Source organism: Megalops cyprinoides, chromosome 16 (assembly GCF_013368585.1).
Source record: "Megalops cyprinoides isolate fMegCyp1 chromosome 16, fMegCyp1.pri, whole genome shotgun sequence".
In the NCBI taxonomy this organism is placed as follows: Eukaryota; Metazoa; Chordata; class Actinopteri; order Elopiformes; family Megalopidae; genus Megalops; species Megalops cyprinoides.
The window spans coordinates 5,069,331-5,084,452 of NC_050598.1; the positions used below are offsets into that span (position 1 = coordinate 5,069,331).

The 15,122-nt window shown below is 43.9% G+C and overlaps 1 protein-coding gene across 1 annotated transcript in view; it reads left to right on the plus strand.

Moving 5' to 3' along the window:
- Positions 1 to 2,919, plus strand: part of LOC118790592 (neuronal tyrosine-phosphorylated phosphoinositide-3-kinase adapter 1-like) — a 40,650-nt gene extending 37,731 nt beyond the window's left edge. Inside the window, 2 exon segments of the mRNA XM_036547544.1 lie at positions 169 to 269; positions 1,868 to 2,919. Of these exon segments, the coding sequence (XP_036403437.1) occupies positions 169 to 269; positions 1,868 to 2,224 (458 nt within the window). The 3' untranslated portion in view covers positions 2,225 to 2,919.
- Positions 2,920 to 15,122: the final 12,203 nt, after the last annotated feature.

A 15,122-nucleotide genomic window follows, 5' to 3' on the forward strand; every position in this document is an offset into this window, starting at 1 on the left:
TGTCTATGTGTGTATGTCTGTGTGTGTGTGTGTGTGTGTGTGTATGTGTGCGTGTGTGTGTGTGTATGCGTGTGTGTGTGTGTGTGTGTGTGTGTGTGTGTGTGTGTATGTCTGTGTGTGTGTGTGTGTGTGTGCGCACATATGTGTGTGTGTGTGTGTGTACTGCAGAGTTGGGGCGCTTGGGTCGATCAGCCTCCACCTCGGGAGTGAGACAGGGCAGCAGTAACGTGCAGAGGCAATGCAGCCTGCCGAGAGACGCACTGAGTCAGGTGAGTCCCCCCTCTCTATTCCTCTCACTCTCTCTGTCTCCTCCTCTCAATCTCTGTCTCCTCTCACTCTCTCTCCCTCTCACTCTCTGTGTCTCTCACTTTCTCTGTCTCCTCTCACTCTCTCCCTCTCACTCTCCCTCTCACTCTCTCTGTCTCCTCTCACTCTCTCCGTCTCCTCTCACTCTCTCTGTCTCCTCTCACGCTCTCTGTCTCCTCTCAATCTCTGTCTCCTCTCACTCTCTCTATCTCCTTCTCTCACTCTCTGTCTCCTCCTCTCAACCTCTGCCTCCCTCTCACTCTCTCTGTCTCCTCTCACCCTCTCTGTCTCCCTCTCACTCTCTCCCTCCCTCTCTCACTCTCTCTCCCCCTCTCTGTCTCCCTTTCTGGGTCTCCTTCTCTCTCACTCTCTCCCTCCCTCTCTCCCTCCTTCTCTGTCCTTCTCTCTCCCTCTTCCTACGCACGTCTGTCTCCTCCTCTCCGTCCCTCTCTCTGTCTCCCTCTCTCCCTCTTTCCCAGTCCTCCTCCCACTGCCCCTCCCTTTTTTTCCTTCCCTCTTTCTGTCTACTTCTCTCTTTCTCTCTCTCTCTCTCCATCCCTCTCTCCGTGGGGACTTCCCTTCTGCTCGCGTCACATCCTCAGCTCCTAATTCTAGCAGCGGTCCAGTTCCTCTGCGAGTGAAAATAGGCCAGAGGAATCTGTGTTAATTTAAAGCAAAATCTAATCTTCACGAACGTCCAGTCCTGTCTGCATCCCTGGGGAGGTTTTACATAATACTAATCATCCATGTCATTGTTGTTATTAAAATTAGCATTGTAACTGCCAAGGAAACATATACAGGCACGTGCATAAATGATTATGTACATAGACAGGTACACAGACAGACAAGCAGACAGCAAGCCAGACATAGCCACACAGAGGGAGAGGCTGCTCATGGTTTTGGACAGTGAGCTGCAGTCCAAAGCGCCTTACTGCGCCCCATCGTTTGGCTGTGTCTCAAATGCTGATGCAGAGAGCAGAGACAGACTGTCTGCTAGCGTGACCTTCCTGTACACAGCTGGAGCATGGCAGCTCAGGAGTTAGTGTGAGGTCGCCATCTGGTGGCAGACACCGGTGTTGCATGCATCGGTTTGGCCATCCTTCTAGTGGTAGACAGTGGAACTACAGCGACCCTGGATGTGCAGACCTGTGGTACATACTGTTCCATGGAGTTGGGGGGGTGTTTGTCTGAGGGAGATGGACAGTTTGTTTATGAATGCAGCACAGAATTGCAACGTGGGAAATGAGAACACTGTGTTGTCCATCTGATTACCCTTTCATTTATAATGACCTGATTGCCCTCTATGGCTTCTCAACTTCATTTTGTGTTTATATTCATGCCAACACTTTGTGCTGTCTCTCCTCCTCTCTCTCTTTCCCTCCTTCATTCCCTCTCTTTATGCTCCTGTCCTTTCTTTCTGGCCTCTCCAAATATCTACTGTATCCACTGATCTATGTTTCCCTCATCCATCATTTTTGATCTGCTCTTCTCATCTTTCTGTTTCCTGTCCCGTCCCGTTGCTCTCTTGATTCCCCCTTTCTGCTGTGCGCTCTGCCTCCAGGCCCAGACCCCCGGCACCCCGACGCTGTCCCACCAACAGCTGCACCAGCAGCTCCACCTCCACCTGCAGTACCAGCACTTGGCCCAGCTCTCGCAGTGCCAGCCTCCCACCAGTGGGGGTGCCACCTCCTCTCAGGCCCAGGCCCAGACCCAAAGGGACGGGAAGCTGCTGGAGGTGATCGAGCGGAAGCGATGCCTGTGCAAGGAGATTAAGGCCCACAGGCGTCCAGAGAGGAGCCTGTGCAAGCAGGACAGCATGCCCATCCTGCCCAGCTGGAGAAGGACCCCGGAGCCCCGCAAAACAGGCACCCCGCCCTGCCAGAGACAGCAGGCCGTGGTGTGGGACACTGCCATATGAGATGAGGATGGAGGTTGGGGTGGGGGGGTGAGAGTTGGAGAGATCGCAGTGATGTTGTGGGCGGGAGGTGGCACAGAGGGAGGAATACGGGCGCTCAAACCTCAGCAGGCTGCCGGGGCGACCGGGGAAAAGGGAAGGCGGGGCCAAGAAGGATGGGGCTAGACATGATTGGCGCCCGACCTCACAGGGGACGCTCGTTCTGTGGGACACAATTACCAGCCTGCCCTCCAGGAGAGAGGGCACGGTGAGGGGGCAGGGGGCAGGAAAGGTCCTCCCGCCCAACCAAATGCCAAGGAAAAAAGGAGGATAAAAAAGGAGTCAGAGGAGGGGGGAGAGACAGGGAGGAGGAGAGAGGCAATAGAGGGATGTGCTGCACATGCCCCACTAAGAGAGGCACTGACAAGTAAGGTGGAGGTGAGTAACCAGTGGAACAGTGACTGTGGGGGCGGGGCTACTCTTTCAGCCATCTGTGATTGGCTCTGCCACACCATGAAGGGCGTCTGGGCCAATCAGAGAGAAGAAGCAAACTCTGGGTGGAGGAAAGCATCAGACAGAGAAATGGAAGGAAAATAAAATGGGCGAGAGAAATAAAAGGAAGGAGAAAAGCACAGGATAGCTATCCAGGCGGGGTCCACCAGTAACATCCCTCTATATCTCTCTCTCCTTCCTTTCTTCTTTCTCTCCATCATCCTGTCTTTCCTGCTGCTACAAACCGATTTGAACAAACTCATGCTTTGGGAATTGGGGGGGGGGGGGGGGTGTATGAGCTTTGACAAAAAGGAGGGGGGAGAAAAAACAGAACTACAGTGGAAACTTGAGAACAGAATCCATTCGAGCTTTGCGTGTGCTGGTGCTGTCCGCGCCAGCTGAACGCAGCAGCCGACGTTTCGGCTGCAGGGTAAGGGCTTGCGTCATTGTGCCTGCCTTCCATTCGCCTGCTGCCGGGGGGGGGGGGGGGCGGGCGGGAGGCAGAGTGTCTGCGAAAAACGAGTCACGCACACAGAAACACGCACACGCACGCACATCCAACACGGGTGGGGGGAGGGGGTGAGGTTTCGGAGGCGATAAGGGCTTTGCCAACTGCGTCCGTCACATTCTACGCTTTCAGCATAACCCGGAAATCATGCATACCTCCATCATCTTTTGCATCCCCCACACAGAGTCCCTACCTGAACATTCTGTACTACGTCTGCCTTTAACTGAAGCGCAGAGTTTCTCTTATGATTTGATACGACGTTCAGCTGAACAGCTTTGTCCAGGATTTCATCCGATGATCAGTTGTAAAGAGTTTCATTGAAGATTGGATCCAAAGTTCAATTGACAAGACTTTTGTTGAAGTTTGGCGCGATGTTCAACTGAAAACCCGTATCATTGAAGATTCAATCAGATTCAATTGGAAAGAGTTTATTGAAGGCTTGATCCAATGTTCAACAGAGATTTCATTGAAGTTTTGGTCCAGTGTTCAACTGGAATGAGTCACTTTGAAAATTCAATCCTATCTTCCACTGGAAAGACTTTCCCGGAGAATTTGGTCTGGTGTTCAGTTGGAAAGAGATTCATTAAAGACTTGACCCAATGTTCAGCTGAAAAGAGGTACGCTTAAGATTTGGTCTGAAGTTCGATTAAAAGCAGTGTAACTGATGATTCGATCCAATCCGAGTCGCGCTTGGCAAATAAACAACGTGTAGGATGCAGGGCATGGATCGCTTCATATGGATGGGGCAGACTTTCCTGCTCCACCATTCACTGCTGCTTTTCCTTAACTATAGCCAACAACCGAGAGGGCAGCTGGTGTGAACAGAGAGCATCGATAACAGCAAAAAAGTACAATGTCGAGGGGGGCTGCCATACCTTTGTATTTACACTGTGCCTAACTGCACTGTACCTAATTACACACACAGTTGCATTACATTTACTCATTTGGCCAACGCTGTTCTTCAGATCAACTTACAAAGCAAATAAACAAAAGTGAATACAGTAAGGCCGCATGACTGACAGCACATACAGGAAATATCAGACATCTAAACAAGTCTCAATATGCCATACAGTGCCCATACATATAACCAATGCTGCACTGAACACAGAGGAAGTGTCCTCATCTCAAACTAGTGTCAAAGCTTAGTCATACCCTTAAGTACAGCGTTACATAGTGGCTTTTGTAATTACATGTTTGTAATAACCACAATGTATATGGGCGCTATAGAGCTAAACAGTAATAGCTATGTAGGTACAGTGTAACTACACAGGTATTAGGGCCACTTAGTGTAAAATGGGACCAGGGAGGAGAATTTGGATAGTATGAACAGAACTGAGAAGTGGGAGGCTGCACTTTGGTTGTGATGAAAGGCTGAGAGGTAGTTCTGGCTGAGAAGAGGAGGGAGGGAGGGAGGCAGAGCAGAGGAATGATGAGGCCAGGAACAAGGAAGAGTTCTCTCTCCGAGGCGCCAGAGTACGGGTGTCGGATTTTATTTTAGATGTCTGTCACAATGCATCACCACCCCTCCGGCGCAGTAACGTACGAGCGGGCGGTTGCCATCGGTTACTGGATAAGGTCAAAGCACCAAGGTCTTCATATTAGCTTGTCGGCTCCCATTTGTCTTTTATGAAAAAGACGCTGCATACCCTAGATGGTGATTATGAGGGAGTCATCATCATAAGCATGGCAATACAGCTCTGTCCGGCTGCACGATTTAGACAGTAAAGTACAGCGTCTCCAAGCACAGCGCAGACACGGTACAATCAACACACAGAATTCTGATCCCCTCCCTCCCACAGGCCTTTAGCTCCAGTGTGGCACGCTGTTATAGTCTGAACGTGGTGAGCACACAAGTAGAATTCAGAGTGAAAACATTGGTGGCTTTTGAAGTATGACCCAGAAATGAAACAAAGGTATCAGAATTGAAACAGAATTGAAATAGAGGTCTTCAGGGCTGGCTGTATTTCTTACTATTTTGATATTTTCCTTACCTTTGCTCCGTACTCCAAGCTTCCAAACCCTCATCGGATAAAGCATGACTCATCGGCTTTTGAACTTTAATAAATCAGTGGTACAGTGACAGAGCCACAGAGTAAAAAACATACACACTTTTGTGACAGACTAAGAGTTGTGGCATTGAGGAATCTTCTAGAAAAGCCTCTTTTACCATTCAAGCTCAATCTCTTTAGCTAGCTGGTGTCTGAGTTTCGCAGTCAACGCACACATTCCCAGTGCAACATGCGCTGTGGGATCGAACCATCACAGGTGCCATCTTCAGTCTCTCACGCGAACTCCCTTTAAACAGACCGTCTTATCTTCCTTTTATTTATTTACCTATTTATTTACAGGCGATTTGTTTGCCATTCATTTTAAGTTTTCGGAAGAAATTTGCTGCTATTTTGAACTACAATTACTATTACCAAGTATATTGTAATACGTTATTATTGTTATTGTTATATGATTATGTTCTTTTCTAAGAAAACAAAATGTGTTGACGTTTGTACTTAATGTCTGTAAGCGCACATATCCGTGACACTGAACTTGAAGGTGTTGTTTGACTCGATGGCGGTCCATTGAACAGGAACAGTCAGAGAATGTGGGGGTTGTTCCCGTTCGGTCTCTCCCTCAACAGCTCTGGTCTCGTTCTGAAGTGCTGCGTTCTAAAAGGGGTCAGTAACGCACAGGATATTCAACATCTACATCTGCAGGATTTTCTTATCAGTTGAGGGGGGTGGTCGGTCACAGCATCGGGGTGGAAGTTCACAGACTCTTTGGATCATTCTCCAAAAAAAAAAACACAGGGAAAGGTTTTTGTTGGACACAATGTGTGTTCGGCGTGGGAAAATGTTTACCCCCCTGGGTTTTATTTGGATGATGCATAGATGATAACGGAGGCTTAATATTTTGTCACTTTTTTAGAGAGTGATCCTCAGTGCTCCATTCCTTTGAGAAGTGATCAGTCCTAACTGTTGCAGTCAGCCTGTTGAAATGGAGCTGAAGATGTCTGGAGGTGGTTGAGATACATTTTAAAATTACACTCAGGGAAAAAATGTTTAGTTGGATGTACTAACTACACATTGGGTAGGTTTGCCCTGTGAGGAATATTTACACAAATTTTGGGGTGTCCAACCAAAGAGTTTCCCTGTGTTCTTTGCTTTCTTTCTCCAGAGGTCAATCCTAGGTGATGATGTTAAATTCAAGGTGATGACCTTAAAGGCAAAAGTTTGAAATAATCAGTTCCACTGGAAATACCATCCAGGATCTGATTCAGAAACCTTTGGTGTAGCCTGCAGAGAGGAAGATAGACGAATGTCTATATCAGGGTGCTGGACATCAAACGCCCTCCAGAACCATCTACAAACTTCCTCTGTGCTTCAGGTTAGGCCAGTGCAGAGCAAACAGGGGCGGGGCCTGCATCGCTGGTTCATCAGTGCCATAGCAACACTTAGCTTCTGATGCCTCCAAATTCTGTTCGACCTCATTGGATCGGTTATTAAGCTTTGACCAAACGGCGGCACGCTCAAGGCGGTCAGTGACACAGGAACTAGATGTTTGCACAAGGATGCACCCTACCTGAGGTGCAGACCCCCCTAACCCAAACAGCCACCTTGAAGTAAAAATCAGGGGAGCGGAGGGTGGCCTTCCACCACCTCTGCTCAGATCCCTCTCTTGATGACCCCAAAGACTGGCACCACTTGCATACGCTCTTTTCCCAATAAAAGTGTCTGACAGACCCTTTTACGACAGGACTGGACCCCTGTCACCTGAACGGGGCACTTCACTAGAATGGCACCGGTGGACAAAAAAAAACAACCCAGCTGCACAAAGGAATGTCTAAAATAAGATTTTAGATAGAGAGTTTATGATTTCCCACAGATGAATCTAAGCCTTCCAGGCTAATAACTGTAGAGCTCTCCAAATGAGCGGTGTCATTACCGTCTCCTGGGGCTGCCCACAGAGTCCTGCAGAGTCTTGTTTACATTGGGGGAGAGGAGCCCAGGTTCCAGAGAGATGGATATGCTTGATTTTTAAAAATGTAATTATAGCAGAGATTATTTTGTGAAGGCTGAGAGTAACCTGATTGCTAGCTGTACAGTGGCTCTATTTGCGGTACCATTACTCCCCTTTCAAGGTGAAGGGCAAGTGGGTCTTTCTTCAAGGCAAAGGGCTGAGAGCCGCATCCGTAAAATATGAGTATTTCTTCAACATAAAGCGCTGCCTGCTGCTTTTCTTTAAAAACCGATTTACATTCTTGAAACTTTGTTCTTATTTTTGTATTGGAACATACATTGTACACACGAATATCCTAAACATGTGATATGACGTTTTTTCAGCTTCTCTGATTTTTTTTTTTTTTTTGTGTTTTTGGGAGAAAAAAAAAACACGTGGTTAATATGAGACAATGTTAAGGCCTTATGAATATTTCTGTACTGCTGTGTTCACAGCTGGTTCTTCATAGACCATTACTTGCCTCATCATAAAAACCTAAGACTGATAAGGGACTATTGCTATCATTACCTATGAAATGGCACTTAACATGAGGGAAACCCCTTTGACCTTCTTCTGCTTTGAATCTGCACTATAAAGTTACCCACAAGCTTCATACTGTCCGCCAGCAGCAATGAGAACATTCACTTAGTCTACATGACAGGTCTCTTGTAGAATAAAACGCTACTAAAAATGCTTTAACAGCTTTCATGTAAATCGTCTAGGCTTTAAATGACCTTAAATGAGGCGTGTTTGAAAGTGCTCCCTCTCCATTCCGTTCAGCGGGACTAGTCCCAGTACATGATGTGTGACGCCAGCTGATCAGAGATCAGTGCTGCAGAGGGCTGGGGAACAGCCAGGAACGAGACGTTCCATTGCCCATTGAGTTTGGCTTCCTACTCCCTCATATGCCTGGGTAGCTGCAGTGTCCCAGTCTGTTTAAACTATTCGTTATTGGCGTGATGAAGCAATGCCGATTTGTTTCCAGCATCAAAAACACTCAAATCCTTTCAGGTGGGTGGAATGTTTAGAATGTTTCCTGAGCTGAAAGGCTTTCCGGGGACGCTGGAAACCATCATTTCAGACACTTCTCTTTTGTCTTGAGCACGCTCTTTCTTCAGGCTGACATACATCAAGAGAGCTCACGGGATTTCGAACGTGAAATACCAGATGTTCCTTCATGTTTGACGCGACTTGTTAGCAAAAACAATCAGCAAAGACTATGCACTAGTGCATTAGTCAGCCCTGTATTTTTTATTTATCCCTGGAAAACACCCTGAAATTGAACCTGTTTGGCTCCATTTTTATACAGCATAGAGTTTTTGTCCTACATTAACTGTATGTTTGCTGTTTGAGATATGAGGAATTTCAGTGACGTGAAAGAGATGGCAGCAACAATACCCAAGAATGCAGCGTTGTTCTAAAGCTGGTGTTGTTCTGACAAACTGCAGAAGTGAAAAGCCTGCACATGGCAATGATAGACAGTCCTCAAAGTTGAGGCCTGAGGTGAAAAGGTGTGAAAAGGTACCTCGTCACTACTGTCTCTCTCTATGATGCAACAACCAGCCCCATATTGGATTGTGAACACAGTTCTCCCCTGTGCAATATACAATTTGTGTATTTTCTACCCATATGTGCCAAATAAGCAACACAAAATGCCAAGTTCACCATATTTGCAAATCAATTTTCGATCGATTCTTCCCTATGGTTGTAACATTGCAAAAGTTACAATTTTTTTTTAGGTCTAGGTCTTTTTTACAGCCAAAAATGTAACTGGTTCAACATGAAAGTCAAAATCGTGAAGAATATTTTAGTGTGATCCCCTGCACTGCAAAAAATAGTTGGGGTTTTTTTTGCAGAAATTATATCCGCTGTTGAGATGGATTATCTTAAAATAAGAATGTATTCGAAAACTGCGTATTAAAAAATGTATTATAAAATGTATTATAGAAATATATCTCGTGGCTCTTTTCTGGAAAGTCACACTGTTCCCCAAATAATTTTTCTTGTGAAGATATTTAATAATAAAAATGAAGACACACAATTTGGATATATGTACTGTCCCAAAATGTGAAAACAAAAATAATTGTTTTTTGCAGTGCAGCAGCTTTTCCTTGCACATTGACGTCACTTTACCACTTGAAAACCCTGTGGAGGCTTGACCAGGACGATCGAATACGCAACTGAACCCTTTGATCATTCTTGTTGTAAAGCAATGGCCTTTCAGGCAAACAGTATCCTTTTAACCGCAATGACCTGTACTGGAGAGCATGCAACAACGTTTCTACTGACATCATAGCCATCTGAATCAGTCTCGGCTCTTAAAAACGACGTTTGATCTGTGTGGATCAAGTGCCAGGCAGTGATCGAAAACGCCATGTTTGTGGCGAAGAGATCGACTCACAGGCTCAGCAGTCCGATTCACTGACAGACCCTCTCTGCAGCACCTTAGCGAGCATTCGAATATCAGCTTTGACATTTTTCTTGTAATTAACCACTATTACAGTTGTGTATGTACATATCACTGTCTGTACAAAAGTTATGCTTTTATTAGGCTTCGCATGACAGCTGATAAAAAAGAGTAACTGTTGCAGGAGTACTAGAGTTTGCTGGTGTGGTTTAGAATTCTTTGGTAATGGCTACAGTTCCAGAAGTAAGGTCAAGGAGTTCATGTTATGTCATGTACAGACTTTTTGCGGTGTTCAGTGACCGTCACGCCTGCTTCACGGCGCAGCAGAGCCCCAACACACTCCACAGTCCTTAGCGCATCTGCTGCAACGTCACAGTAACGTTTTGAAAACGCTACATGTCACCTGAGTTGCTCGGCAGTAACACTGGAATTAACCCTCAAGCCGCTGTGCGGCTTGCTATCACTACTTTTTTTTTCAGGCAGATTACTCAGTTTATTTTATACTTATTTCCAAGCACAAAGATGTTAATATTAATAGCAAGCTATTAACTGAGCTGAAGCTACATTTGACCTTCATCTGTAGTGAAAACAAGTTTTATTTTTTAGGTTGGTTTGGTAAGGAAGAGCTTCTCCCCAGCTAAAATGTAGCGTTATCGCGCTACTGTGACATCGCAGCAAAGTTCATAGCATTTTTTTCTGCTTTACAGTGAAACTCTAGAGAGCATTGACATAGGGGCGTCTGTCTCCCGTATCTTCACTTGCTGACTGTTGCAGCTGCTGCTGAACAGAACAGTATGTGTTAGCATACATGCAAACGCCCCCTTGTGGAGTCATCATACAATCACAGTCAAGTTTTAAGCATGCAGGTGCAATGGTACTTTTCAGCATTCCATTCCATCAGATTATGTGCTACCTCTGTCTTTCAAACGAGTATATATTTGCAGACTCTCCCCCCATAATTCTCCCCATAATTCATAACTACATACAGCCTTTATAGGATGTGTTGCCAAGGAAAAGAAACATGACTCAGGCTTTGCCTGTGGCAACCGGTGTAGTACAGATGCACAAGGATGCACAGCAGGTGGAGCTAATGAGACTAATCCACTATTTCACCACAAAATTTGGACTGGCAGGAAAAAAACGTCCGTGGTGGGATTTTTTTATTTTGATCAGTTGCATCCAGTCGTTTATTTTGGAACACACAAAAAACCCACAACATATTTCCTAGTATCGATTTGGTAGCCATGGCCAGCTAGGCTTTGTACAAATGAAAAAGTGTAATATCTTGAAGGGTTGGGGGTGGGAGAGGGAATGTGGACATGCTTTGTAACCCTGTCGTTATGTACAGTCGTGATATTTGTGAAGGAGGTGTGGGAACCCTGAGATATATATTGACAGAAGTGTAATTATGACAATCTTATTGACAAATGCTACTTTCAAATTCATACAAATTACTATGAGTAATAGTTCACAATGACAATAAAAGGTAAGAATAATCTTATAAAGAGTAAATAAATGAAGAATAGTACAAAAGAGAATAATTTTGAAAAATGTCGTATATTCAATTGCCAAAATGAACATCTGTAAAAAAAAAAAAAAAATACTTTTTGTAAATTCCTCTGTGCACACAGCCTATTAAAGATTGAAAATGTATGAAGCTCGTATTCATTTTCCTATGGAAATGCATTTTTTTCTGTCCTTTTTTCTTTTTTAGGGTTTGAACAGTAAGTGTATACACATTATACTACATTAAACTGAAATCTTCGACCGAATGTTCATAAATGCCATGCCATTTCTGAATTTATTATAAATATATGTCTTTAAGTAAATATAAGGACATTATGCTAGTATGAATATTTTTACATACTCACACCACTTCAGCCTTTGAATTCTATTCGCTGTAGCATAAAATACATGTTTCAGAACAGCACGCTTCCAAATTAAGTTGAGTTGTAATGCATAAACACATAAATCTTAGCTGCGCAACGACCAGTGTTATCCGTTAACCGGTACCAATCTTCCGACATGTCAAAATCTGAACCTCATTTAATTTCTGTTATTCACAAACATTTTATCTCCGCCTTTGCCAGCTGGAGCTCACTACACCAAACCCAATTCCTACCGAAATTGCAGTATTATTTTTTCATGTCCATGGTCAAATTTTACGACGGTAGCTAAGTTCTATAAAGCTTAAATAATAATAATAATAAAACAAAAGAATTACTTGCTCATTAGTGAGCTAGTGAGCAGTGTTGGGGAGTAGTGAATTACATATAATTAAACTAGTAGTTTAGCTACATTTTGCAGTAGCTTGCTGGTAGTTCAACTACATTCATATTTGCATAGTGATTCAAGTAGTTAAAGTAATTTTTTGTAATGTTTTGTGTAGTTAACTACTGAAACTACAAACAATTTTGGGTCATAAAAAGCTGACATTCCTTGCACTTTCCCATGAATAGTGGTTGTTTTTTTTTTTTTTTTTTTTCTTGGTTTATGTATGACCTGTGAACAAGTGGGCACTTTTGCAATAAACTAAATTGAATGGCATTTTTTTGCTGGCACGTGACTTTTTTGTATTATATTTTGTTATAATTTCGTATCACATGTACATTGTCAATTTGATCATTTTTTCACTAAGTAGTTTGAACTTCTTTTTCTAAGTAGCTTTAGTTAACCAAAGTAGATTTCTCCCTATTCAACTTCTTCCAGTGTGAAGTAATTGAAAGCTTGTAAAGCTATGCTTTCAAAGTAGCTTCCCCAACACTGCTAGTGAGTATGCTACAGTTGGATGTAAAGGTAGCTAACGAGCTAGTAAGCATGTTAACTACAGCAGCAGCTACAGCGGTTCACCTACCTTTTTTGATTGGTTCTTAATTATATCTAAAGGTAACTAGCTTGCAAGCAAATTGTCTATACCCTTTTGCTTAGCCATGAATCGCTATTTTAATCAGTTTAGGCTAAGACATCTAATGGACAACTCTTTTTCTCTCATTCTTTGTTCTCGACAGTGATAAGACTCCGATAAATGTCAGTTTGCCACACTGGTTCTCCAGCATGTTTTATTTTGAGGGCATGAAATGCTGTCAAACTGCTGTCACATATTGTGCAAGACAACTTTCATAGAAGACAATAAACATTAAACAATAAACAATAAACAGTAAATGCAGGTTTTTTCTTGGTAACAATTTTATAATGGTCATTTTGATTGCTGTATTTATTTGTAGTAGGAAGTCATGGTATAAGGCAAATAAAGCACTTCATCCATGTTTTCTGCCAATATATGACCCGGGACTATAAAGGCCCATTTTTACATTGGGAGCGTCTATCACATTGCATCAAACTGGAATCATTGGATCATTATTTTCCAATGAAAGCACTGAAACCTACGGGTAGCCAGTCTGCCAACTTGGATGAGCAATGGTTACATTTTCATCTCTAAAGTGTTTGTATTTGTTGTTGACAGTTTCCTTGTTGACTGAGTTCTGATCTGATTTCTTCCTGTCAGAGTCCAAAGTTGGTTGACGTTTATGAAAGATGCCCACCAAATTTCCACTGCCAGGTATGCAAGGGGGTCAGTGATATGTTAGGCGGCTGTTGGTGGTGGCATAGCAACATAAGACAGCATCACAGTGCAGACCCGGGTCAGAGGTCACCATGGATTCAACAATTGGGATGAATCTGAAACAGTTCTGCCTTGGGCCTAATTTCCGTATGTGACAAGCTCTATCATTTTGTAGAGCTGAGGACGTATGTCTGCAACAGATGAAAAACATTACTTAAAATGAAGCAATCACCCACATGATTTATTTAAATAAGATTAAATTTAGTGTTTCATCTTCATATCTTTGAATTCTTGAATTACACATAAGGTCTAAAAAAATCAGGTAGCCCCCTCTTTTTTTGGTTCTCTGAGGAACATAATTTGACATTTTCCACTGTGCACAGCAGAGGGCGCCCTCGATCAAACTAACCCATGATGTTGAACCCCTGGGCTGCTTCCAAGGATCTCATTCCCTAGTAAAAGCTGTTACTAATTGTGCAGGTGAGTGTGTGTACTAGAATTTTACACCATTAGAAAGAGCTATACCACCCAAACCAGTATGGCGTTATAGTCATTAATATGATGGTGAGTGCCCCAGTAAAACCTAAATGTGATTTGCAGTAAACTTGTGCCGCAATATTTTAAATGATATCTCAGGTACACACAAGTACCCACATATTACAAAACACAAATTATTGCTTGAGAACAGCAAGGTTGCCCACGTACACACAACACAAAAGGCAGAGAGCTGGGAGCTCCTCTTTGCATCAGTTGAGGAGAGAGAAGTCATTCACTCTGACTCACTAATTCTGTATACATCTGCTCCATTGCACTGCAGATCCAGAGAGAGTGAGGGAGGGGGAGAGAGAAAGAGAGAGAGGGAGCAGACTGCAGCAGCAATCCATCACATTGCAAGACCTCCAGCTCAGCAAAGTTAACCCCTGAATGGCCAAAATGTGCAGCCCTGTCACAGTATGCTATACTTAAATAAACTCTGAAGGTGTCTGTCTGAAGGTGGTGCATCAATGAAGATAAAATCTGAGATGAACTCAGTGCAATGCCATGAAGCCTTCAAGCTGTCTAGTGTGTAATGATGTCAGAAGGCCTTGGCTTGGCTGTTCTGCTTAGTGTGTAAACTGCAGGACTTTCCCAACTCACAGGCATCCTTTTGCCACCTGATTTTTGCTAAAATAAATGTGTATCAATATAATTATGATGAAATTATAATGAAAATATTATAATTATAATGAAATGCTTTTGTTCGCTTGCACATTACATGGAAATCACACTTCTTTTATTGGTGTATTTTGTGATTAGCACTACAAAAATGAAGAACGCTGCCAACTGTGCCCCACTGTATGTGCTTTTGGATGAAAGTGCATAGTTATCATAGCCTTTAATATTCTGTGTGAAAACCGTATGTTACAGGCATGTTTTAAGCAATGAGTGTAATAGCAGAGCGTAAGGAGGAGAGGGAAACTCATCAGCAGACCATCTCCTTAAATAACCCAAACAGAACCTTTGCCATTTGCACAGTAACATACTGTATCTCAAATTGAATATGACTGGCGGTCAGAAACGACTTCATCGTGAACCGTAATAAATTACCTTTCCAGAAAGTAATAGAACACTGCATAATACGTTGATATGGCGTTTTAGTGAAATATTGCATTACTCCTCTTACACTGGGATGGCCCGGCACTCTACCACAGCAGTCGGCACGCGGAGCTTGAAGGAATCCCTGTGACCAAGAAACGATTGGTCAACTGGACTGTCACTCATAATCTGGTGAAGCAGAGGACAGAAAGTAGACTGGGAAAGGGAGGCGGGACTGATGGGGTGAGCGCTAAGATGTTATTGGCTGAAGAGATAGAAGCCGCTTGTGCATGTTTCTGAGCGGGCGGGGGGTGTTGGGAGGAGGGAGGGGGGTGCACGGCGTGTTCTGCAGAGGAAGTGCGGGGGGGGGCGGGGGGACCTGGCTTAA